Source organism: Geotrypetes seraphini, chromosome 1 (genome assembly GCF_902459505.1).
Source record: "Geotrypetes seraphini chromosome 1, aGeoSer1.1, whole genome shotgun sequence".
NCBI lineage: Eukaryota > Metazoa > Chordata > Amphibia > Gymnophiona > Dermophiidae > Geotrypetes > Geotrypetes seraphini.
This window is the reverse complement of record NC_047084.1, coordinates 185,815,591-185,842,673: the sequence shown is the minus strand read 5'-3', so window position 1 is coordinate 185,842,673 and position 27,083 is coordinate 185,815,591. Positions and strand designations below refer to the sequence as shown.

The following is a 27,083-nucleotide window of genomic DNA, read 5'->3' as shown; positions in this document are numbered from 1 at the left end:
AGGACCCCTTAATGTAGGCAATACTCATTTTAAGCAGTTTCAGCATGCAACACTGCATAATTTGGTCACTAGTAGTTTATAAAGTATGAAAAAAAATATAAATCTACCCCTAACATGTTTTGTTTAGATTGTAAGCTCTATCAAACAGGAATTGTCTCTATCATGTTTCATTTACAGCACTGTGCATGTCTGTTAGTGTTATACAAATGATTAGCAGTAGTAGTAGCAATATTGACATGCCTTAACATATACACATTTTTCATCCTTAGAAACACACACTCAAAAACCCTAGACATACACCTTGCCCCTCCAACAGATACACATACACATGCAGCGATATCAAGTCTCTCTTATATGAAGTGTCACACTCCTTTGAAAGCTTTCTTACTCTCGTACTCTTTGAGCTCTATTTCTCACTCATCAGAGCTTCAGTCCCAGTGCACTGAAATAGGTCATTGCTTTAATGAAAGGGTGGCTTTAGAGATGTAAACCAAGAGGTCCAACCAGTAGGAAGAAACCTGAGCCCATCTTCCTGCCTATTGCTTCCTTTTGCTCTATCTCTTTTCTCTTTACTACAAGTACATGTGCTCTGAAATTACCCAAGTTGTCTGTATTCTTTCAGAGACTCCAAAGAAAAGCCAATATAATTTAATGCTGCCTTGATTCATTCGCAAAACAATACTACACTTAAATCAGTCTAGATTTATATTCTGGATGTACAGCTTGAAAAATCTCACTCTTTGACCTTCAATATCATTCCTTAGCATTTTAAGTCTCACGCTGTGGGATGGTTCACTCTTGCATCTCTAAATATACATACCATCCATGTATCCCATAAATATACCCTACCATCAATATACTCATCATAACTCCAGAATACACACAAATACACATGAAAACATATCCCCATCATATCACACCCAGTCACAATTGCACATGCCATATCTTCACATATCCTGCTCTAGACATGCATAAACACCCCCCCCCCCCGTATTCTCATACTATGTGCATTATTAGACACTGCACCTTCAAAAAGATAAATGCAATGAAGTTGGTCCAGATGGCTGCTAGTGGTCTTTGTCATAAATCATATAGGGACAGACTTATAGACCTTAATATGTATACTCTAAAAGAAAGACGGGAGAGAGAGGATATTGATAGAAATATTTAAGTATCTCTGTGGCGTTAATATAAAGGAAGTGAATCTTTTTCAAATGAAGGAAAACTCTAGAAGGAGAGGGCATAGGATGAATCTAAGGAATAATCTCAGGAATAATCTAAGGAATAATCTCTACAGAAAGGGTGATAGATGTGTAAAATAGTCTCCCAGTAGAGGTGGTGGAGACAAAGACTGTATCTGAATTTAAGAAAGCATAGGACAGACATTGTGGGACCTCTTAGAGAGAGGAGGAGATAGTGGATGCTAAGACTGGATAGGCCATTTGGCCTTTATTTCTTGTCATGTTTGTATTTTTATGCCATCTCTAGATGTACACACACATTCACATACAAACTAGTCCTCGCCTCCATCCCCACATACACGCACGTCCTATGCACCTAGATCAGTGGTACCCAGCCAGTTAGGTTTTTAAGACACCCTCAATCAATATGCATGAGATAGATTGGCATACAATGGAGGTATTGATTTATCTCATGTACCTTCATTATGAGTATCCTGAAAATATGACTGGCTTTATGAAACTCAGGAGAATTAGGAGGTTGTGCTATCACAATTGGATTATTGCAATAGAGTCTATTTGGGATAGAAATTGACACGATGCCCATTTCCTGCGGTTAAGCCTTATTGGGTCAGACCAATGGTCCTCAAGCCTAGTAGCCCGTTCTCACGGTGGTCAATCCAGGTCACTAGTAGCTGGCCAAAACCCAAGGAGTAGCATTATTCCATGCTACCGATCTAGGGCAAGCAGTGGCTTCCCCCATGTCTTGAAAAATAAAATGACCAAACACCAAAAGGCAGAAAATAATTTTATTTTCTATGTTGTGATTAGAACATATGAGACTTGAAATGATTATCCTGCCAGTGCTGGGGTTAGACATGGCAGGGCAGGCTTTCAGCAGGCTTAGGGCTTTCTCAAACCAGGGGGCAGTTGCCCTAATTTCATTCCTTGGCCTAACATCATCCCTGGCATGTGTGATCTTTATATTTTGCACAGTATAGGAGGAAATGGATCTATTTCTTTGGTGTTGTACTACATAGAAGATGTGGCTTCTTGAGATTTTGGTTTATGTTTATCATTTTTGGTCAGCTATTATGTATTTGGCATTTACGTTTTGTGTGTGTGACCAAGGTATTCTGTTAGGATGAATTTTCTATGTAGCGTTCAGTTTTCCTGATAGTGGAGGGGAGATTGTAAGGGGAGATCCTTTTTCTGTATTTGTGATTTATAAAATGACAGTTGAATAGATATTGTTTCTTTTTATACTTTAATAAAATGATTTCAATATAAAATCATAACTATTCAAGACTTGTGCAGATGGGATCAGACAGATTTTGTGGGGATGGGGCGGAGACAGGGACAAATTTTTTTCCCCATATCATTCTCTAATTTGGGGTGTTCAAAGTTTTTAATAAAAAGACCAAACCATCCAGAACAAGGCATCTTGCCTAATTTGATCAGCATATTTTAAAGACAGTGTTTCCCCTTTGTAAATAAGATTGGTTGCCACTGGAGTCTGGGATTCACTTTAAATTATGCGCTCTGGTCATTAATAGCAATATATAGAAATAAAATAAAACATAAATGTATTAAGTTGATCTAACTTATTTTTTTATTTGCTTTTGAAAGCAACCCCCCTTCTTCAAATCAGAAATAAGCAAATGTTGACAAATATCAGAATGTATAATGCATTAATATAATTTATGCTCATTCACTTTTATATTTGGCATCATTGATAGGCTTCCTAGATAGAGGCGGATTAGATTCATTGCACATTTTATACATGCATCTATGCCCTAACCCAAAAAGCATTCATTTTAGAAGAATATTTTCACCTAATCTTGCTTATTTATCTGCCAAATTGTGTAATTCGATCCCTAATCAGGTTCGAATTTTGAGAAACTATACTTTTATTTTGTAAGCTTTTGAAAGCTTTTCTCTTTAGGTAATTCTTAGGATGTTCATTTGTATAGTAACATGGTAATTCCAAGAGCCTGGTCTGATTGTTAAAATTGGACTCTGCACTGAACCGCAAGGTAATTGCAGAATAGGACTTTGTATTTATTTGTATTTGTTTTTTTGTGTCCCTCAAGGACTGGGTTAAGAACCCTTGCCTTAGACACATACAGGCAGACACAAACCCCAGCCCAACACCATAAGCCCTACTTACACAGACACCTCTCACGTACCCCCAGACACTTATACAAATCCCTTACCACACACAATGCACCCCAACCCTACACATATGCACATATCACCCAACATACAAATACACATCCAGTGACCAGATACATCCTGCTTTTACCCCTTCCATGCTCCCACATACATACATACATACATACTTCCTCTTTAGACACACATATACACACACACAAACCTTGCCTCCATTCACACACAAAACCTACCCCACCCCACTTGCATATACACACTATGAGGGGCATTTTTGATAGGACATCTGAGTTTGGACGTTTTGGGAAAGACATCCAGAAATCCAGTAGAGAAAATGTCCATTCTCAAAACAGCAAGATGTTATCTTTTTTTTTTTTTTTTTATAATGACCTATTTTTGGGGGGGCCATTCTTAAATATACGGTAAATACATCTACATGAAAAACGCATAAAAGCAAATTTTTGTCTAGGCAGTCTGCATTCTTAGTAAATTGTTCAGACAGCTGAGCATAGCAGATGGGCCCTTCTAAAAAGTACTGTAGTGAATTTCACATTAAAAGTCCCAGATCAGATGTCACTGTATTGCTTATATTTTATGGCGAGCCCTCCAAAACCCACCCAAAACTTACTGTGCCCACCTGTACACAACAATAGCCCTTATGCCTGCAGGTATCATCTTAATATAGGTACAGTAGGTTTGTGAGGGCTCACCACACAATATAAGCAAGATATGGTGACATCTATATCTGGAACTTTTAATGTGAAATTCACTGCAGTAACCTCTGCTCTCTGAGCTCAAATGTCTGCGATAACGTCTGAAGCTGCTTGGGCTGAGAACTTTTCAGTACCCCTTTGTAATACAGGCTAGAATGTACTGGCGGGGGTTTCAACCTCTTTGGGTGGTGGGAGGGGGGCGGTGAAAACTGGGGAAGTAAAGGAGGGGGGGTCATCCCAGTGGTGATCTGGTCAGTTTGGGCACTTTTTTTTTTTTAGCATTTAGACGTTTTTAAAACAGGTCTAACTCCAAACATCTAAAAAAATAGACCAGGACCTTGTGTTAAAGGTTTGATTATGCCTGACTAGCGTCCAAGTCCTAACCCTGCCCAAAACACATCTCTAACATGCCACCTTAAGACAAAACAGCCAGAAAGACATCTAGAAAGTCAGTTTTAAGAATGGACGTTTTGACTAGTAAGATGTCCAAGTGCTATCTTTTGGATGTATATCTTTTTTGAAAATGAGCCCCTATCTCTCCCCGTTTTATGTGCACATCATACCTCAAACACATACACACATTGCCTCCCTATCATACATCCCACCCCCCAGATACAAACCATCAACCATAAGCATGTGCATCCACAACCCCTACAGGCACCATATACCCAAGTCCCCTCCAGGCGCTCTCCCTCATGTAACCCAGATTCTCATAAAAACATATATGTCTCATCCCCAGACATATACATTGTACCTTCCCTACGGATAGTGTCTCCTAACAGGCACTCCTTGACCTCGCCGCTCTCGCACATAACCTGTACTGCCACATTATATACACAATCTGCCCCACAAGAGTGGAGAAGTCGCATAGTAGTTAGTGCAGTAGCTTGAGAAACTGGAGAACTGGGTTCCATTTCTACTGAAGCTACTTGTGACTCTGGGCAAGTCACGTAATCCTCCATTACTCCTGGAACAAAATAAGTATCGGTGTATAATATATATACAGCTTTGATTGTAGCCACAGAAAGAGAGTATATCAAGTCCCTTCTCCTTTTCCATTTTCTTTGTCTCCAAAACATACACACTTGACCTTCCATGATTCCGACCTTCCTAAAACATATCACCTCTATACAATGTACTCTTCCCCACAAACTACCTCCCCTTACATGTACATATATACACATGTACCCCTAGGCTGCACTTGTGCACATAGTTCAGCTAGTCTGTACTAGTCTTAAATAAGTTTTGCCAGTTCAACCCATAGTGTATGATTTCTTTTTGAAACTTGGTGGCAAGTCTATAGGTATAATGTACCTGTGGACTTCACCCCAAGCAGACAATGTTAAACATGTTCTACTATTTATTTGATTTTATTTATTTACCCCAACCCCCACCCCTTATACAAAACTGCAATAGCGTTTTTTTAGCTCAGGCTGGCGCGCTGAATACTCTGCGCTGCCCCCGACACTCATAGAGTTTTACAAAACTGTGATAGTGTTTTTTAGCGCATCGGCCTGCGCTAAAAAACACTATCACAGTTTTGTAAAAGGAGGGGGGTATTTATTGCATGAAGTATTTCCCCCAAAACATAGGTCTGAGTTAAAATACATATAGCAAATAAAAAACAAATTTCTATTAAAACTTTGTAATATTTTCAACTCTCCAAAGCAGTATGGGTTCATAAAGAAAAAAAACATCTAAAAAGTGGCCTAAATGGGTACTTGGATGATCAAAAAACCTGATTGTCCAAGTATCTATAACCAAAGCTGGTTTAAGACGTATCTAAAACCAGCTTAAGCCTTTCCCCTGCCTCTAAATGCATAAAGCGAAAAGAGGCAACTTTAGAGGAGGGAAAAGGGTGGGAGGTGGGCCGACCTAGACATAGGCATACAGCAGGTATAACCAAAAGTTTAGGCAGGTTGCCTAGTCTGCACTTATACGTTTTGACTTAGACCAAGTCAAAACAGGTATAAGTGCTGAAAAAGGGGCCGCGGCTGCCGCGATCAGCTCAGCGGCCCGGCAACCTACCCACCCCCACCGCAACCATTGCGGCGGGAGAGATGGCTCATCTTCCCTGCCGCGATAACGATCCTGAAGTGCTGTCAACCGCGACACTTCAGATCACTATCGCAGCAGGAGAGACAGCCAGTCTCTCCAGCCGTGATCCACCACCCCTCCTCCCCAATAAGATCGGGCAGGAGGGAGCTCAACCTCGTCATTTCTCCTAAAAATTGGATTCTAAAACCCTGGCACTTCAGATCGCTATCGCAGCAGGAGAGATAATCAGTCTCTCCTGCCGCAATCCCCCCACCCACGACAAGATCGGACAGGAGGGATCTCAACCACTCCTGCCCTGACATCGGGGCAGGAGGGGTTGAGCTCCTTCCTGCTCGATCTTGGGGGGGGGGGTGTGGATCTGATCCGAAGGGTCGCGGTTGTCGGCACTTCAGGATCATTATTGCGACAGGGGAAATGAGTCATCTCTCCTGCCGCCATCGTTGCAGGGGGAGTGGATTCTGTAACTGGTGTTCTTTTTGACAGACATCGGTTACAGAATCCAGTTTTTAGGTGAAGGACAGGCTCCTCCTTCAACTAAAAGCTCTTGTGTTGGGCGTTTGGGACTTTATATGTTGGGCGTTTGTTGATTATATGTTGTAAGTATAGACTTAGTGGTGGTCTGGGCATTTAAACAGCTGAACGCTTCTACTTTCAGCATTTAGGACCTAGGCCAAAAGGGGACTTAGACGTTTGTTTGTTTTTATTATGCCCCTCCATGTGTTTATTGTAAAAATCTAAAATGGGAATAATTTGAAATGATAGTAATTTTAACAGCTTAAACTGCATCATAGCATATCAAATATTAGAAGGTATATCTATAATTCCTGCAAAATCCAATTAACTGAGAAGAATGCCCATATAATAATATCCATAAACTTACCCCTTAGAAAACAATAGGTTTGCAAACTGTTTTACTTAGGAGCCATATAGTCTGGTATTTATTTAAATACCTTCTTGCCATTTTATATAATTTTGTTTAATAAAATGTGATCTTAATAGCTCTTTGATACCACTTTTTCAGATCATACACTGATAGTTTGTAGTAAGCCTGGAGTAAGCAGCCAGTCAAGCTTAGATTCTCATTGCAGAGCATTGGCAATTATTTTACATATCATAGGCCAATTTTAGCAAAGCTATTTCCCACTGACACAGAATGGAAACAAAATTTTTGATAAATCATTTCCCATTTGTTTTGAATATTTATTCTGTGTCATTAGTGGAGCATCTTAAAACACTTAAATGCATCTGGTCTGTTTCTAAAAATAATTGAGTTCCTCCTACCCGGTTTTGGAGTTGCATTGTAACATGTGAAATTCCCTGTAACTCGGCAGGTATTGATAATGAGTGGAGAAAAACTCAGTGCATGCCACGTGAGGTGTGTATAGATGTTGGAAAAGAGTTTGGAGCAGCAACAAACACCTTCTTTAAACCCCCATGTGTATCCATCTACAGATGTGGGGGCTGCTGCAATAGTGAGGGACTGCAGTGTGTTAACACCAGCTCTGCTTACCTCAGCAAAACAGTAAGTTTGTTTCATTTTTACCTTTTTATTCCCAAAAATATCTTAATCTGCTTGTCAACAGATCATTTTTTTAAGTAACCATATATACTGTGTTTCCTCGAAAATAAGACCTACCTCGAAAATAAGCCTTAGCATGATTTTCAGGGTAGGTCTTAATATAAGCCCTACCCCCATAGTAAGCCCTAGTCCCCAGAAGCTTAACCCGAATGTCCTTGGATTCTCCGTCAGCAGTGTTTCGCCCCGCCCCGTGCACCCAATCCCCCTCTGACCCTCCCATCTTTTCATCTCTCCCTCCAGTCCGAACTCCGCCGACCCTCCGACTGCGAGACCTACAAAGAGCAGCATCGGCAGCACTCTGAACAGGCTGCTTCGCGGCCTTGTCCCACCGGGGCATTCCTTCTGCCACATTACTGATGATATCATCAGCAATGCGGCACAGGAAGACCCCCGGCGGGAGAAGGCTGCGAAGCAGCCTGTTTAGAGTGCTGCCAAAGTTGCTGTTTGGAGAGAGGTATGTAGGTCTTGTGGTCAGTGGAGTTCGGATGGGAGGGAGAGATGGAAGGATGCGAGTGTCAGCGGAGGTTCAGCTGTGCGGCGTGGACGGGGGCGTGGGGCTGCTCAAGGGTTCTGCTGCATGGAAGGGAGGGATAGAAGCTGTGCAAGGGTTCTGCTGCACCAGGGATGGGAGGGAGGGAGGGAGGGATAGGAAGATACTGTGCACAGTGCAAGGGTTCTGCTGCACAGGGAGATGGGAGGGAAAAAGGAATAGAAAGATGCTACAGAGGGAAGGCACAAGGGATGGGTAATAGGGGAGGAAAGATGCACATGTGGGGGAGAGAAAGTAAAGAGGAAGAATTGGGGTGAAGGAGAGGAAGGGAGAGATGATCATGTACATTAAAAAAGTAAGACCTACCCCGAAAATAAGTCCTAGTGCATTTTTTGGGCCAAAATTAATGTCACTGTCTTATTTTCAGGGAAATACGGTAGTATCATTTGCAGAAGAGTATTAAGATGATTGGTTGTATAAGATTCTGGGTAATAAATCTTGATCTTTAGAATGAGGTTATAAAATAAAATTTAATAGGTACGTTAAAAATATACTTAATGAGAAATACTCAAAATATGTCAGAAATAGCATGGTCCAGAGGTGTAGCCAGGGGTGGGCCTAGGCCCACCCAATCTCAGCTCAGCAGAAGCCCCCCTCGCAAGTCCAGCAGTCCCTCTTCGTCCCTCCCTCTCGTGGGTCCAACAGCCCCCCATCCTCGTACCCTCCCACCTAATCACCGACGGCAAAATAATAAAACTGCAACTCTCCTGGGTCGACCCCTTCACTTGTCCCAAGGTGGGCATATCACCCTCTTAGAAGCTTCCTCCTCCAACTACAATCTTCTTGCCGCTGAGTCCCTCCTTCCAATGTAACTCAGCGACAAAAAATTTCCAGTCGGAGCAGCCCTGCATGCAGGAAGCTTCTAAGAGGATGGTAGGCTTGCCCCAGGAGGTGCGAAGGGGCCGACCCAGAAGAGTCACAGGTTTGTTTGAGGGTTTTTTTTTTTTGTTGCTGGCAATCGGGAGGGAGGCAGTTTGCAAGAGGGAGGGGGGCTGTTGGACCCATGAGAAGGAGGGAGGGAGATAAAGGGGCTGCTGGACTCATGAGGGGGGGGGACTCATTCAACAAGAGGTGCCGCGTCTTTCTGGGCAGAGTCTCGAGTGATTAATCTGGCTGAAATTTGTAGAGTGGCCACTTGGTCATCTCTTTATACCTTTACCAGAGTGGATGTGGTGGCTCGGACCGATGCTGCATGTGGGGCCTCTGTGTTATGGGCAGGCTCTTCTGTACCACCTTAGACTTTGCCATTCCTTTGGTACGTTACCTGGAGTACATAAGAACATAAGAAGTTGCCTCCGCTGAGGCAGACCAGAGGTCCATCTCGCCCAGCGGTCCGCTCCCGCGGCGGCCCATCCGGCCCATTGCCTGAGCAATGGTCCCAGACTATCCCTATAACCTACCGCTACTCTTATCTGTACCCCTCAATTCCTTTATCCTCTAGGAACCTATCCAAACCTTCTTTGAAGCCTTGTAACGTGCTCCGGCCTATCACAGCCTCCGGAAGCGCGTTCCATGTGTCCACCACTCTCTGGGTGAAAAAGAACTTTCTGGCATTTGTTTTAAACCTGTCTCCTTTTAATTTTTCCGAGTGCCCCCTTGTACTTGTGGTTCCCCGTAATCTGAAAAATCTGTCCCTGTCTACTTTTTCTATACCCTTCAGGATCTTGAAGGTTTCTATCATGTCTCCTCTAAGTCTCCGCTTTTCCAGGGAGAACAGCCCCAGCTTTTTCAGTCTGTCAGTATATGAGAGGTTTTCCATACCTCTTATCAGTTTAGTTGCTCTTCTCTGGACTCCCTCAAGTACCGCCATGTCCTTTTTGAGGTACGGCGACCAATACTGGACACAGTACTCCAGATGCGGTCGCACCATTGCACGATACAGTGGCAGGATGACCTCCTTTGTCCTGGTCGTGATACCTTTCTTAATGATCTGGAGGGGATGTAACAGAATTGAAGATTAGGTTCTTTCCTTTGGTAATCTTCTTTCTGTTAGTTCCCGACTGATCCTGTACGGCCTGCCCTTTGTCTACTCTGTTGTTCATTGCCTTCATATTTCTGCATTAGATGTTTCTCCTTTCAGGCCTCAGTACCTTCCAGCCAGAAGATAGTCCCAGTTGGGAGTCATTCTGCATATGCGGGTACATATCTTTGCGAAAGGCTTGTTTTCAGTTTGTACTCATTGTACATGGCAGGTTTGTTCCATCACATTGCCTATTTTTCCTATTGCCTGTTTATTAATTGTTTTCGTATATATTGTAGAGCAGAAAAGAATGCTGTTGTGTAGCAGGGAAGTTCCCTGTGCCCCCTTTGTCTGTGTGCTTTGATTGCTTTAGAATGTAACTAAAAGGGGGCTTTATATTCCTCAGACAAGCGGGAGGAACAGAGGAAAAAAGTGTATGTTTTTCTGCTAGACCCGGTTCACAGATTGAGATAAAACACCTGGAGTACAGAATCAGTCAGGGACAAACAGAAAGATTACCAAAGGTAAGAACCTAATCTTCCAATAGTGGAACTAGATAAGGTTCAAAGAAGAGTGACCAAGATGATAGCGGGGATGGAATTCCTCTCCTCTGAGGAAAGGCTAAAGAGGTTAGGGCTCTTCAGTTTAGAAAAGAGATGACTGAGGGGAGATGATTGAAGTCTACAAAATCCTGAGTGGTGTAGAACAGGTACAAGTGGATAGATTTTTTACTCCATCAAAAATTACAAAGAATTTGGGGCTCGCGAGGAAGTTACAGGGAGATACTTTTAAAACCAATAGGAGGAAATTTTTTTTCCTCAGATAAGTTAAGCTCTGGAACACATTGCCGGAAGATATGGTAAAAGCGGTTAATTTAACTGGTTTTAAAAAAGGTTTGGACAAGTTCCTGGAAGAAAAGTCCATAGTCTATTATTGATACAGACATGGAGGAAGCTACCACTTACCCTGGAACAGTAGCATGGAATGTTGCTACTGTTTGGGTTTTTGCCAGGTACTTATGACATGGATTGGCCACCTTGGAGCTGGGATACTGGGCTACATGGACCATTGGTCTGACCCTGTAAGGCAATTCTTATAAAGGGATGTTAACCAGTGGTATGCCAAAAGTTCAGTTCTTGGGCTAGTTCTTTTTACATTTTTTTAAACAATATTGTGATACACATCCTGAAAGAACCCTTAGATCAAATGCCCAACATCTTCTAATCGTTCCATCCATTCGTCAGTTAAGTATGACCCAATAAACAATCTTTTCAGTCACAGCTCCAACACTTTGAAATGCTATGTCCACCAATTTATGTGAAGAAATATTAATATTAATATTAGAATGGTTTAAATCAAAATTAAAAACATTTTTATTCAAAGACGCCTGTGACCTTTAATCTAAGGCACAAATCCCAGTTCAATCTTACTCAAAGATCCTAGCTTACAGAAGGGCCCCTTCCAACTGTGCTACCCTTTCCTGTCTTTCTATCCTATACGACATGTAGTTCTCCCCCTTTTCCCTTACGTACCAGCAAAGCGTTTGTGTCCCCTGATTTTAGGTTTTATTTTTATATATTATATATTTACCTGTGTACTGCTTAGAAGTCCAATAAGCATAATATCAAATTTTTATAAAACTTGATGGTGTGGATAGTACGAGAAAAGACTTATAGAAGCTTGAAGAATGGTCCGGAATGTGGCATCTAAGGTTCAATGCTAAGAAATGCAGGGTCATGCATTTGAGCTGCAAAATCCCAAGAGAACAATACATTTTAGAGGGTGAAGAACTTTTGTACACAAAGGAGGGGCAGGGCTTGGATGTGATTGTATGTGATGATTTTAAGGTATCCAAAACAAGTAGAAAAGATGACAGTAAAAGCTATAAGCGTTTCTTGGGAACATAGAGAGAGGAAGAGGAATGGTCAATAGGGAAAAGGAGGTATTGATGCCCCTGTATAAGACTATGGTGAAATTTCATTTAGAATATTGTGTACAATTCTGAAGGGACAACAGTAACACAGAGAAAAGGACCTATGTTCCAACAGTACAGTAAAACCAAACCAAAAAGATGGAACAAAAGTTTCTGGATGTCACAGGAACCAATGCAAATTTATTGGAATCAAATATTCCCCCAAAATATAGCAACATGTATCATACAAGTGGAAACATATGTTGGACTCAACATGGTCTATGTTTTGCCTATTCTTGCCTTCATCAGGGGTCCTTAAAAGGAAATAAAACCGATGAAAACAAATAAAAATGTGTATCTGATATTGTGTAAACAGATGACTGGAAAATGGTATGAATAAGGGTGAACTTATGTTATTACTTAATTAGCCCTTAACGAATTAATGGTTTATATCCCTTAAAGTGAAGGTATGGTCTTATGTTTTTTCTGTATCTTTTCAGTGTTTTGACATCCTCTATCAGGCTTTGTTTCAGTACTACTTTGGTTCTATTTCAGTTTCAATACTCAATGTATATGTCATAAGTCATACCTTCCAGTATGTTCATGGAACATTAGGTAAGGAATCCACATGTTTTGAATTCGGTAGTTTCTATTCATCATATAACATTACGTTCATTTCAGTTATCACATTTAATACGCCAATACATGCATCTTTTTTACCCTTCCATCTTTTTCTATCACATGTTTTGTACAAATATAGACATATTTGATTTTCATTCTTTATATATGGTCTGGAAACCATACCTTCAAAAAGATATAAGCAAGAGGAGTCTGTCCAGAGGATGACTACTAAAATGGTCCATGGTCTTTGTCTTAACATATAGGACAGACTTAAAAGATCTCAATACGTATACTTTAGAGGAAAGGTGGGAGAGGGGACATATGATAGAGATGTTTAAATACCTACATGGCATAAATTTACATGAGGCCAGTTTCCTTGTTGAAAGGAAACTCTGGAATAAGGGGGCATAGGATAAAGGTGAAAGGCGATAACCTCAGAAAATATTTTTTCACAGAAAGAGTGATAAACATCTGTAAAGGCCTCCTGGTGGAGATTTTAAAAAAAAATTATATATATATGAATTCAAGAAAGCTTGGGACAAGTACATTGGATCTCTGAGAAAGAGGAAGGAATAGTAGATGAAATGAATAGACAGACTAGATAGGATATATGATTTTTATCTTTGTTTCTGCTATGAAAAGCAGGCCAATATTCAAAAACACTTTTGCATTTGGTGGTGTTTGCTGCATAAGTACTTTTTTATAAGTCATAATAGGAGTTTAGTTTGAGAGTAGAACTAAACTAGTGAAGATAGTTATACATTCAGCAGTGTAAGATCATCTGCTAAATATACAGTATAAACTTATTCATCTACCGTATTTTCACTCATATACCGTGCACCCGTGTAAAACACGCACACGGGTATAGCGCGCGTGAAACTGTAATTTATGTAAATTAATTTTTATATACCGCGCATGCCGCCCCGACTCTCCTCTCCCCCTTGAAGTCCTGTCCCCACCCTGAAAGCCTGATGCCCCCCCCGACATCTGATTCACACCCCCCCCCCCGCAGGACAGCTCGCACCCCCACCCCGAAGGACCGCTCGCACACACTCGCACCCACCCCCCCACCCCGAAGGACCGCTCGCACCCCCACAGCCTCCCTACCCCCCCCCCCATCATGTAGAAGCTCCTACCGTTGTCCTGCTGCTTCCTCTTCCGGCGGTCCTGGCCCTTCTGTGAGCCCTGCGTCTGCGCTGCTTCCTCTTCCGGCGGTCCCGCCCTTTCTGTGATGTCAGAGAAAGGGCGGGACCGCCAGAAGAGGAAGCAGCGCAGACGCAGGGCTCACAGAAGGGCCAGGACCGCCGGAAGAGGAAGCAGCAGGACAACGGTAGGAGCTTCTACATGATGGGGGGGGGGGTAGGGAGGCTGTGGGGGATGCGAGCGGTCCTTCGGGGTGGGGGTGCGAGTGCGTGCGAGCGGTCCTTCGGGGTGGGGGTGCGAGCGGTCCTGCGGGGTGAATCGGATGTCGGGGGGGGGGAACGATGTAAAAAAAAATTTATACAATGCGCTCACGCGTATAACGTACAAGGTTATGCACAGTTTGTAAAATTGTGTACAACGCGCGTGTTATATGCGTGAAAATACGGTAAGTGCTGACACCTAAAAAGGAGGTATAACTTGTAAATGTGTAGCTATCTTTTAAAGTTGTATGCAGATTTTCATTTCCATCACTTATATGTATAAGGCCATTTGAAAACACTTTTCAAATGGCCTTAGAGCTTTAAACATTTATAGTATTTAAACATTAAGTAGTAACCATGTCACTAGATATATATTGTCTTTAAGATTTTTCCAGGGCGGTGGTGTCCCAGTATTTAAACACTTGTATTTTCTACAATTAATATATCTAAGCACATCATTAATGCATGATAGGTTCTAACACTGAGTGCAAGATAAGAACATAAGAATTGCCATACTGGGTCAGACCAAATGTCCATCAAGCCCAGTATCCTGTTTCCAACAGTGGCCAGCCCAGGTACCAAGAACTTAGCTAGATCCCAAGTAGCAAAACAGATTCTATGCCGCTTATCCTAGGAATAAGCAGTGAATTTCCCCCAAGCCATTTCAATAAAAGCCTATGGACTTCTCTTTCAGGAAATTATCCAAACCTTTTTTAAACCACACTAAGCTAACTAATGTTGCCACATTCTCCGGCAACGAACTCCAGAGTTTAATTGCACGTTGTGTGAAGAAATATTTTCTCTGGTTTGTTTTAAATCTAATACTTAGTAGCTTTTTCGCGTGTCCCCTAATCCTAGTATTTTTAGAAAGAATATACAAACATTTTTAACATCTACCCTTCCACTCCACTCATTATTTTATAGACCTCTAACATATCAGCCTTGAGCCATCTCTTCTCTAAACTGAAGAGCCCTAGCTGCTGTAGCCTCTCCTCATAGGGAAGTCAACCCATCCCTTTTATCATTTTTGTCGCCCTTCTCTATACCTTTTCTAATTCTGCTATATCTTTTTTGAGATGCAGTGACCAGAACTGCATACAGTATTTGAGGTACAGCTGTACCATAGAGCAATACAAGGGCATTATAACATTTGCATCTTTGTTTTCCATTCCTTTCCTGATAATTCCTAACATTCTATTTGATTTCTTAACAGCTGCCACACATTGAGCTGAGGGTTTCAACATTTCCTCAACAATGACACCTAGATCCTTTTCCTGGGCAGTGACTCCTAACACAGAACCCAGCATCACATAGCTATAGTTCGGGTTCCTCTTTACCACATGCATCACTTTGCGTTTGCTCACATTAAACATCATGTGCCATTTTGACGCCCAGCCTCACCAGGTCCTCTTGCAATTTTTCACAATCCTCTTGCAATTTAACAACTTTGTGTCATCAGCAAATTTAATTCTCTCATTAGTTAGTCCCATGTCTAGATCATTCATAAATATATTAAAAAGCAGTGGTCCCAGCACAGACCTCTCGGGAATCCCACTATTTACCTAACCTAGTCTTCCAGTACTATGCTGTTTAAAAAAAAAAATTACAAATTACTAACAATAGCTCTGCAAGTTCATTTTTTAATTCTGTCAGCACCCTGGGATGTATACCATCTGGTCCAGGCGATTTGCTACTGTTCAATTTGTCAAATTGACCCATTACATCATCCAGCACACATTTATAGTTGTCTTCTACATTTTCCTAAGGCTGATGAGCACAACATATCTCTGGAGTGTGCATTTGTTTGGGTTTATCCTTATCTAAATTTATTCTTTGTTTGAATTTTATGAAAACATTTTAGATTTATTTGTCAGTATCCACTGATGAAGTTGAGCAATACTTCTCCCACCCCAACCATTTCCCGTGAAAATATGAAAGTACAGAAACTTTTTGAAGAACCCGTGTATATTTCCATCTACGATGAAATCCCTTATTGGTATTCGTTGTTTCCATATCATCTTGCTAGACAAGGTCAGACCTATGTATGATGTCCTCTTACTTGCAAACACTTGAAGATTCTGATGATGTCAATCACCAGTATAAGAAATGGTGTATCCAAGAACATTTCAGTATTTTTCTGCCTCCAATGGTGGATGTGGACTGGTGCAGCAGAATCTGGTTTGTTAGGGTTTTTTTCTATGTTTGGGCAAGACTTATTGTGTCTGTGGCTCTGTACTTATTGTTTTGCTGAGGAATTCTCTCCCAGGGTCTCAGCCACAGTTATAGGAGGATTTATGATTTCTCCTCAGCAGCCCAGGGCCTCAGTATGGACCTTTGTTCCTTGGACCGAGCTGCATTAAGAACTGTGAGGCCAAGAAGCAAGGATACATTTCCTATTTTTTTCCCTCTCAGGGTGGGGAGCTAGTGAGTTTTCTTCCTTCACAGGGAATACATTAATGGCAAATAAAGGCCTGCATGGTCCTTCCAGTCTGCCCGGTAGTCACATTCATTATCAAGGCAATGTTGAACCAACACTATATGTTACTTGCTAAGTTACACTATAAGATATCTTCCCCCTCCCCCGAGATAGGCATGACCTGTACTCAGACAATACTGATATGGTATCAGATACGCATACTTGCTCCTTATCTGCATATGGACACAGACCGTAGAAGTTTGTCCAGCATCAGCTACACCGCCTCACTTCTGGAATCACCATCAAAGCTAATTCCAGTCTGTCCCTATCTGACTTACCATATACTGGACACAATGAGGGGCATTTTCAAAAGATACTTCTAAGTCCTATTTGGACATTTGGCGCTAGATATTCAAAGTCAGCAGTAAGAACATGCCTATTTTCAAAAGACAAACCACCATGTGTCTAGAAATAATTTTTATACTGAAAATCCTCTATCTGGACATCCAGGCCATTGGAACGTCTTATCTTTATACCACATTTTTGACAAACACCCAGAACAAGACTACTACAGTGGTACCTCGGTTTACGAGTGTACCGGTTTGCGAGTGTTTTGCAAGACGAGCAAAACATTTGCAAAATCGGCACCTCGGAAACCGAGCGTGGCTCGATTTATGAGCGCCCCCTCCCACCCGCGATCCGGCACCCTCCCCCCACGATCGGGCACCCCCTTCCACGATTGGGCACCCCCCCCCCCCTTCTTACAGTCATCTGGGCACCAGCACCGGCATGTCCTGTGCTTGGTGCCAGTGCACGAAGATTGGCCTCCTCTTCTGCTGGGCCATTTCAATTTCCTGATCATCTATAAATTTGTCAAATAGCTCCGGTCCCAGTTCAGATCCCTGTGGAACTCCATTATTCACACTCCTCCATTTAGAAAAATGGCTATTTAATCCTACTCTCTGTTTTCTGATCTTAATCAAGTAACTACGTGTCTTGATATATACAGTACTATGGTCTATAGTTCTTTATGGAACATCAAAGATAATTTATTTGATAAATTCCTCTTGGCAGTTTAAAGGCATCCGATCAATTGCTGACATTTCTTTTGAGTCTAGGCTACTCATTTTACAAAATTGGTACAATGCTTCAACTTACATTCTGCTCATGATTATAAATGGGTATAGTTGGCTCATACATTACAAAGTTGACAGTTCCGCCTGCCTCCAACACAAAGGGGAGTTTTCAACAAAGGGCATTAAGCATGGACTAATCGCTAAACATGCACACCACCGCCATTCTGAATATTTTCAAAATGGCTGCCGAGACCTCATGCTCTAGCAGCAGCAGGGCAGGAATGAGTTGGGCACTTTCCTGCCTCTGAAGAAGCCACTAGACCACCAGGGATGATAAGATAGGACACAGGGGAGTCAGGTTGGCGTCTGAGTTCTACCGCATTGGTGGAAGAAGAGGGTAGGCAGGAGTGGAGGGAGGGATGGATGGAAGGGGAGGGGATAGATGGAGGGAAGGATGGCAGACAGAGCAGGGAGGGAGGGACGGATGATGGGTAGATGGAAGAGCAGAGGAAGGTGGCAGGGGTGCAACAATAGGAGGGCCTGGCCCACCCAGTCAAGGAGAAATTTTCCACACCAGCATCAGGGAAGCATGCTGTGCTCCTACAGTCCCTGCACCTCCCTCTCTTCACTCTGCAGCTTCAACGTGTCAGAATCAGTGGCAGCGATTGCTACAGGCTGCCTGCCGGTAACCCGGAAGCCTCTCCTCTGCCACTGTTACAACTTTCTGTTTCTGCCAGTGCAAGATGAAGCCGGCTTCTCCAATGCTAGCAAGAGAGAGAGTGAGCTGTAAGTGTGGTAGGGGAGGGATAGGAAGGAAAGATACTACACGTGGGTTGAGAGGACAAGAGAAGGATTGTAGGACATAGGGTGGAAAGGGGTGAGAAAGGGAAAATGTTACATATGGAGTAGAGGGGAAGGAGGGAGACTGCAAGGAGATGGGCAACAGAGGGAGAAATGTTGGGAAACAGGTACACGAGAGGGAGAAATGGTAAAAATTATGGTGAAAGGGAGGAAGGGGGAGATGTTTGTCCCAGGGCACAAAAGAAGGCGAGAGAGATGGTGAATAATGGGAAAGAGGCAGAGATGTTAGACATGGCAGAGAAAGGGAGAGAATGCTGCATGGGAAAAGGGAGAAGAGAGATGTCAAACCAAGGGTGCAAGGGAGAGAGAGAAAGAGATGTTGAGCATAGGGGTGTATGAGAGGGAGGGAGAGATACACAACAGGTGTTAACTGAAAAAATATGACCACATCACCACCGCTTTCCGAGATTCACACTGGCTCCCAGTACAAGTACGCATACAATACAAATTCTATTACACCCTGTTCAAAGCCCTAAATGGAAACGGACCAAGCTATCTGAGCAACCGCCTAATCAGGAAAAACACATCCAGACCAAGGAGAACTCATGCACCCCCCAATCAAATGTATACAAAGCAAAAAAATATACGACGGACTATTAGCCACCAAAGCAGCAAAACTAGACCGCCACCTCTCCAATCTGCTGACTATGACGCCCAACTACAAAACATTAAAGAAAGAACTTAAAACTTTTCTATTCAAGAAATTTGTCAAATGATCTAATTAAACCTGATCAACTCTCCACAGACCCCGACGCATACTACATCTACTAACCATGTATCCTCTCTGGAAATGCCCAGGCTAACTCTTGTTGTAAACCGCCTAGAACTGAATGGTATTGACGGGATAGAAGACACTAATGTAATGTAATATGTCTGTTTTTGAAATTTGCATCTACTATTTTTATATTTTGCACAGCACTAGGGGATATCACCTTTTCTCTCTCTCTGGTGTTGCATTGTGGCTTCTTGGGAATTCAATTTAATATTTTTCTATGTGTTTCTATTTTTAATTTGTGGTTAGTTATTCTATACTTTGTGAGGGTCTACTGTGTTTCCCCTAAAATAAGCTCTAGCGTGATTTTCAGGGTAGTTCTTAATATAAGCCCTAGTTAGATCACCCCAAAAGCCCCACCCGCCCCACCGCACAGCCAAACCCCACTGACCCTCCCACTGTGATACCGACATACCTTCCTCCAAACAGCAGCGTTGGCAGCACTCTAAACAGGCTGCTTCGCTGTCTTCTCCTGCCGGGTCCTATCCTCTGACACGGCACAGGGAAGGCCCGGCAGGAGAAGGCCGTGAAGCAACCTGTTTAGAGTGCTGCCGATGCTTATGTTTGGAGGGAGGTATGTCAGTTTCGTGGTGAGAGGGTCGGCTGAGTTCTGCTACGCTGGAGAATGGGAGGGAGGGATAGAAGCTGTGCAAAGGTTCTGCTGCATGGGAATAGGAGGGATGGAAACTGCAAAGGTTCTGCTGCATGGAGGATGGGAGGGAGGGATAGAAAGATGCTGCAGATGAAAGGGGATGGGTGAGAGAGAAGAAAGATGCTGCACATGTGGGCGAGAGAAAAGAAAGAGGAAGAATTGGGGTGGAGGAGAGGAAAGGAGAGATGATCATTATACATTAAAAAAATAAGACATCCCCCGAAAATAAGCCCTAGTGCATTTTTTTGCCCCCAAATTAATATGACAGTGTCTTATTTTTGAGGAAACATGGTATCTGTGTTTTGTGCAGGTTGGATCTGTACTAATCTGGCTTCTTTAGTTTTCCAATAGGTTTATTATTGATGTTCTAGTATACGTTGTGATGCTTGGTGCTGTGTTTTCATTAGTAGGTCCTTGTTACTTGACTTGTGGATATTACTGCTATTATGGTATGGTAAAATTGCTCTTCAGGTCCTGGGTGACAGTTGTAGTGTTCTGTATTATTTCACAGTATGCCTGTTACTGGATTTTGATAACATCTTTCTCAGTAATAGCTTAAGGCAAGTTTCATTCAGGTAGGTATTTTTATCATCCTGGAGGGCTTACAATTTAACTTTTGTTCCTGATTCAGTGAATGGTTCAGTGACTTGTCCAAGATTTCAAGGAGCAGCAATGACACCCCTGGTTCTTGGCCAGCAGCTCTTTTAGGTACTGCAAATATAGATAGCACATATTTATATTAGCTGTACCTAATCTTTGATAACTCAGGTTCTTACTAAAGACTAGCAGAGCTGAAGCCTGGTGGCTATTTGGCAACCTACCAAAAACTCTTAAGGTTTATGGTTAGTGCTGCCAAAATATCACTGCTTACATGGCCAACAGGAAGATACTGGACTAGCAAGTTAAGTATTAAAATACCTCCAAATATTTCCAGAATATTGCAAATAGTATTTTGTTCAGTATGTTGTTTTTCTGTGCATTATTTTGATTTATTTTTTAATATACATAATTCCCTGGAGTGCATATAGTATGCAAAAGGAATCAGTAACAGAAGTACTGTCCCAATTTTTTAGAGTGGTGCTCATAAAGGGGGGGGGGAGCAGTATTCTTTTATAAGCACTAAGGCCCGGATTCTGTAAACTGCATCCCGGTTGTAGGCAGCTGTAGGCATCCTACAGATGTCTAACCAGCCAATCGGGATGCACGTTTTAAAAAAAAAAAAAATGCTCCCCAGGCAGGCCGCCTATATTGAAGGCACCTCCGGGAGCCTAGGGAGGCCCGAAAAACCACCTAAGCTCGCCTAAAGCTAGGCGTAGCCTTAGGCGAACCTAGACGGCCATATGTGTCTCCCTAGGCCAGCGGGAGACGTGTATAATGTAGGCCTGCAAAATGCGGGCCTACATTGTAAGTAGGCACGGCCGCTATCACTTATCTCCCCCCCTCCCGAGCCAAACAGCTCCTGCCCGAAGACCGCCCACCCACCCCCACATAGATCGCAGCAGGAGGGAGCTTAACCCCTCCTGCCCGAAGACCGCCCACTCAGCCCCACATAAAATAATTAAATATTGGTTTAAAATGTTTATTTGCAATGCTCTATGCTCATAAATATGTATGATGCCCACAAAAGAGTGTACATGCCAATAGAACTGGGACAGATGATTCTTTATTCATTAAAAGACCCGACACTGCCAGTGTTTCAGTTCTTGGCCTGCATCAGGGTACTCTTAAAATGTCTGTCATACAAATTCTTTACAAAAGTAGTCCTGATGTTAATTTAGACTATTTACTATGATCTGCACTCAACAAACACTGGCAGTGGCGGGTCTTTTTAGTGAATAAAGGATCATTTGTCCCAGTTCTATTGGCATGTACACTCTTTTGTGGGTATTTTGATTCCTTTCTGTGTGCTGTACTTGTTCATAAAAATGTATAAAATCATGTTTCTTTGAGTGGGGAGATGTAGGTAAGAAAAGTTAAGACTGTGGGGAAGGGGAGGCAATGGGGATGAAAATACAGACACAGTGAGGGGATGGGGATGAATTTTTGTCCCCGCGTCACTCTCTGTTGGCCACTGTTGTAAACAAGATACTGGGCTTGATGGACCTTCAGTATGTCCCAGTATGGTATCTCTTATGTTCTAAGAATGATTACAAGAAAAAAATATTCTCAAGTGACCACAGTATATTAGAAATCATATCGTCTGTTTGATCTATGGTAGCTTCAAATGCTGGTCCATAGCCATTAGTAAAACTAGCAAGAAAGTTAAACAGGGAACCAGTTATAGCAACAGATGTTCCTATTTTAAAAATATGAATTTGAGTTTGACATCTGGAAACTGCAGCTGCCAAACATGCCCTGTGCATGGCTGCAGATATTGGCTTCACCACTAATTTAGATTAATGCTAAGGACTAAAAGGAAACAGATTAAAGATGCAAAGAACCAGGAAACTAACTATTATTTCAGTCTTCTTGAGTGGAACTGCAATTGTCACTGTAAATCATGCAAGTGCCAATTTAGTTTTAACTATACTGGTATTTAAAAAATCTAACTAATTTAATAAAAGATTGATCTCTCTACTTATGAAAAGAAATTTCATCATGCTGGAGGTTGGAAACCAAGAAGAAATAAGTCCTAAGAAATTTTACTCTGTTTTTTATTAGTGACCAAAGACAGATGTATTATTCATTTTTCATATATATATATATATAAATTGTAGAAATATGTTACTATACTGGGTTTAATATTCCTAGATGTGTTCTAAATGTGGATGTACATCTCTTTCTGTTAGGGGTGTCCCAGCGATGGTCCCCACAGAATGCTTATTTCTTCCTAGTCCTTCCCCCACTATGCCTTCAGTATGCTGATTCTTATGGAAAGGAGAAGGGTCTCTTTGGGAAGAAGGGATTTCCTTTTAAGACCCTGGTGTAGAAGTTCCATCAAGATAACTCTTTTATTGAAGCATTACAACTCTGAGGTATTGGTTGTAGTCTGAGGTTGTACAACATTAAATAAACACTGTAAAGCTCCAAATACTTCCTCTGTGTCTGAAATCCATCCTTTGTAATCAGTTTTTTAGATAACAGACCTCCTGGATTCTGGGCAACCTATCCCTTTCGAAGTCCAATACATACAGTCGTCATCCCTGAGATCTACTTCCAAACAGACTCTTCCTAACAGATATAATCTTGTACATTGTACCTCCTTTGTATTGCAGCTCCTAAGTGGGGCTGCTCTCTTCTTGGTTCTGATGGATTGAGGGCCAGGCTTCTGCTCCACTCCCTTAATATATAACAGAGAGAGGGGTGGTAAAATCTCTGTCCTGTTAGACTCACTTCCCACTATATGCAAACCAAAACGATCAAGGGAGTCTTCAATTTGTAAGCATTATAACATCAGTGTACCAGAAACGTATTGGGATCAAGACCCTAAAAGAAAATTATGACAAACAAAGGAGTTATAGTCACCTGAGACATCCCCATGCTGATTGATAAACCAGATATAGAGGTAAAAGAGAATGGCATTGATTATAGAGGTGTCGGATCCAAGTAGAAAATGACACGGTAACAAAATTCATCACCGTTTCTGTCCCTGCAGATAGCCACAGGAAACGATCCCATGTCATTCTTTAGTGTCTATCTCAACCTCAGTCCTTCTATAGCAGCATTCTTCAATGCAAGGCTTGAGGGTCAGTGGTTGTGCCCATTCATACTCTGATCAGAGTATGAATGGTTGTCAATGGCGTACCATAGGGGGGGACGGGTCCGACCCGGGTGCAAGCCATGAGAGGATGTTCCCGGCCTTGGAGTCATGGTCCAGGAACTTCTCTTCTCACAGCCTGGTCCCAAGGCTCTGGGTAGTCCCCGTGGCCCAGCATGTTCCCAACCTTCTCTCCTGTCTGATGGCCCTTTACCTTTTGTGAAGCTGAAAAAACTGCCAGCCTCGGCAGTGATTCAGCGACATTGCCTGCGGCTCCCCTTCCTGCTTTCCGCGTGTGCCAATGACACAACTTCCTGTTTCCGCTCGAGTGGATTGCGGTAGAGGCAGATATGGAAAGCAGGAAAGGGAGCCACGGGTGACGTAGCTGAATTACTACTGAGGCCGGCAGTTTTTTCAGCTTCACGGAAGGTAAAGGGCCATCGGACAGGAGAGAAGGCTGGAAACATGCTGGGTCACAGGGACTATCCAGAGCCTTGGTACCGGGCTATGAGAAGGGAAGTTCCTGGACCACGACTTCCAGGCCGGGAACATCCCCCTCATGGCTTGCACCTGGGGGAACATTACTAAAAATATTTTTTTTTACATTGGGGAGGTGTCAAAAATGATGGCAGTGTGACAAAAAACAATGTCACATACCCTAGGTACTCCACTGATGGTTGTGCCCATTCATACTCTGATTCTTCCCTCTCTCTTTAAAGAATGACATGAAAATGGTTTTGCACTGTTATCCGTGGGGACAGGAACGGTGATAAATTTTGTCACCGTGTCATTCTTTAGTTCCAAGCGATTACAGAAATGTTTTCCATTATCTTGTGTGCCATAGACGTGATCAAAAAAGAACTTCCAAGCGCATCTAGATAAGTTGCCTATACATTTTACATCTTATGAACTCTAGAAAGAAGCTCTCAGGCAGAATGCAAGAACTACAGCGAGCATTAGCAATAAATTTGAGAGACTGAGATCATGCTCCACATACCCTGGCCTGGAGTGAGGTTCATTCCTCTCATGGTATGTGTAAAATTAATTCCAATATAAAAGGTAACAAAAACTAATGCCACAGCTATATTTAGCCCTTTATTTGGTATTGTTGCTCAGAAGCAGCATGTGTTTCTAAGGCTCTTATGGGAGATCTGCATCTCCAAATACCTATTACTCTGGGCACTGTTACTCACGTGCAGCAACAAGTTACGTAAAGCAGCCAGTTTCAACATCTGCCAATTAAAGGGTTACCGTATTTTCACGCATATAACGCACGCGTTATACACGATTTTACAAACCGTGCATAACCATGCGCGTTATACATGTGAGCGCGTTGTACACATGTTTTTTTTTTTCATTCGAATCCGGCATTCCCCCTGCGAACCGGCATCTTCCCCCCCCCCGCTCGCGTCGCCCCCCCCTCCCCCGCGATCCTACATCCCCCCCAGCACCGCCAAGACAACTCTTACCCGATTGGGCACCAGCACCAATGCACAGGATGTGCCAGTGCCAGTGCCCGAAGATCCTCCCTCGTTGGTTTGGCTGGGCTGGGCTAGGCGGTGCGAGAGAGATCCTCCTTCTTCCTGTGCCGGGCTGGACTAGGCTTTGAGCATTTGCGCATGCTCAAAGCCTTCTGGTCTCGCTCTCTCCGAGATTATCGGGCACTGGCACTGGCACATCCTGTGCCTTGGTGCTGGTGCCGGTGCCCAATCGGGTAAGAGTTGTCTTGGCGGTGCTGGGGGGATGTAGGATCGCGGGGGAGGTGGGGGAGGATGCCGGATTCTAATGAAAAAAAAAATGCTCTCTCGGGTAAGCGAGCGGGGGGAGGATGCCGGTTCGGAGTAGGCGGGAGGAGGTTTTAGCATGCGTGGTATACACGTGTGCGCGCTATATTAAATTTTTTTTACATAAATTTGTGTTCCCTGCGCGCTATACCCGTGTGCGCGTTTTACACGGGTGCGCGGTATATGGGTGAAAATACGGTAATTGTTACCAAGCCAGACAGTGGAAGGAACCTACAGAGTAGCAGTCACAAACATGTGGAAAAAAGAACTCTCAAACTTAAGTAGCAGCATAAATACAGAAACTTCTAGCTACCTTCAATCTTATCACTGGCCTTCCATGCCATTCTCCAACCACAAAAAGCATTTAACATGCACTTTACTATACAGTAACTACAAACATTTTGCAAATCTCCTTAATGCAGTTGTTCAGAGATATATTAGGGGCAGAGAGTAGGCATTCCTCTGCTAACATAGTAACATAGTAGATGACGGAAGATAAAGACCCGAATGGTCCATCCAGTCTGCTCAACCTGATTCAATTTAAATTTTTAAATTTTTTCTTCTTAGCTATTTATGGGCAAGAATCCAAAGCTTTACCTGGTACTGTGCTTGGGTTCCAACTGCTGAAATCGCTGTTAAGACTTACTCCAGCCCATCTACACCCTCCCAGCCATTGAAGCCCTCCCCAGCCCATCCTCCACCAAACGGCCATATACAGACACAGACCGTGCAAGTCTGCCCAGTACTGGCCTTAGTTCAATATTTAATATTATTTTCTGATTCTAAATCTTCTGTGTTCATCCCACGCTTTTTTGAACTCAGTCAAAGTTTTACTCTCCACCACCTCTCTCGGGAGCGCATTCCAGGCATCCACTACCCTCTCCGTAAAGTAGAATTTCCTAACATTGCCCCTGAATCTACCACCCCTCAACCTCAAATTATGTCCTCTGGTTTTACCATTTTCCTTTCTCTAGAAAATATTTTGTTCTATGTTAATACCCTTCAAGTATTTGAATGTCTGAATCATATCTCCCCTGTCTCTCCTTTCCTCTAGGGTATACATATTCAGGGCTTCCAGTCTCTCCTCATACGTCTTCTGGCGCAAGCCTCCTATCATTTTCGTCGCCCTCCTCTGGACCGCCTCAAGTCTTTTTACGTCCTTCGCCAGATACGGTCTCCAAAACTGAACACAATACTCCAAGTGGGGCCTTACCAATGACCTGTACAGGGGCATCAATACCTTCTTCCTTCTACTGACTACGCCTCTCTTTATACAGCCCAGCATCCTTCTGGCAGCAGCCACTGCCTTGTCACACTGTTTTTTCGCCTTTAGATCTTCGGACACTATCACCCCAAAGTCCCTCTCCCCGTCCGTGCATATCAGCTTCTCTCTTCCCAGCATATACGGTTCCTTCCTATTATTAATCCCCAAATGCATTACTCTGGGGATTAATAACCAGTTAGTAAATTTTGATTCACACATAATACAAGAGTCCTTACTGCCTAAAAAATAAGTGACAGTAAGTGCTCCCACAGAAATTTTAAAAAATGACTGTACATGGCCATTAATGGGAAAAAATAGAATAAAAAGCACTTTTTACATCTGCAGTAAAAATGGCCTTGGCATTCTGGACTGACAATCATAAGGGAGTGCTAAGGCTTCAGCTTAGTAAATGGACCCT

The 27,083-nt window shown here is 42.7% G+C and overlaps 1 protein-coding gene across 7 annotated transcripts in view; it reads left to right on the top strand.

Annotated features, from left to right (window-relative positions):
* Positions 1–27,083, top strand: part of VEGFC (vascular endothelial growth factor C) — a 182,461-nt gene that overhangs the window by 136,524 nt on the left and 18,854 nt on the right. For all 7 annotated transcript variants that reach the window (XM_033942895.1, XM_033942902.1, XM_033942911.1 and 4 more), the window contains one exon: positions 7,450–7,640. In XM_033942895.1, coding sequence (XP_033798786.1) covers positions 7,450–7,640 — 191 coding nt within the window. The remainder of the gene's footprint in view (positions 1–7,449; positions 7,641–27,083) is intronic.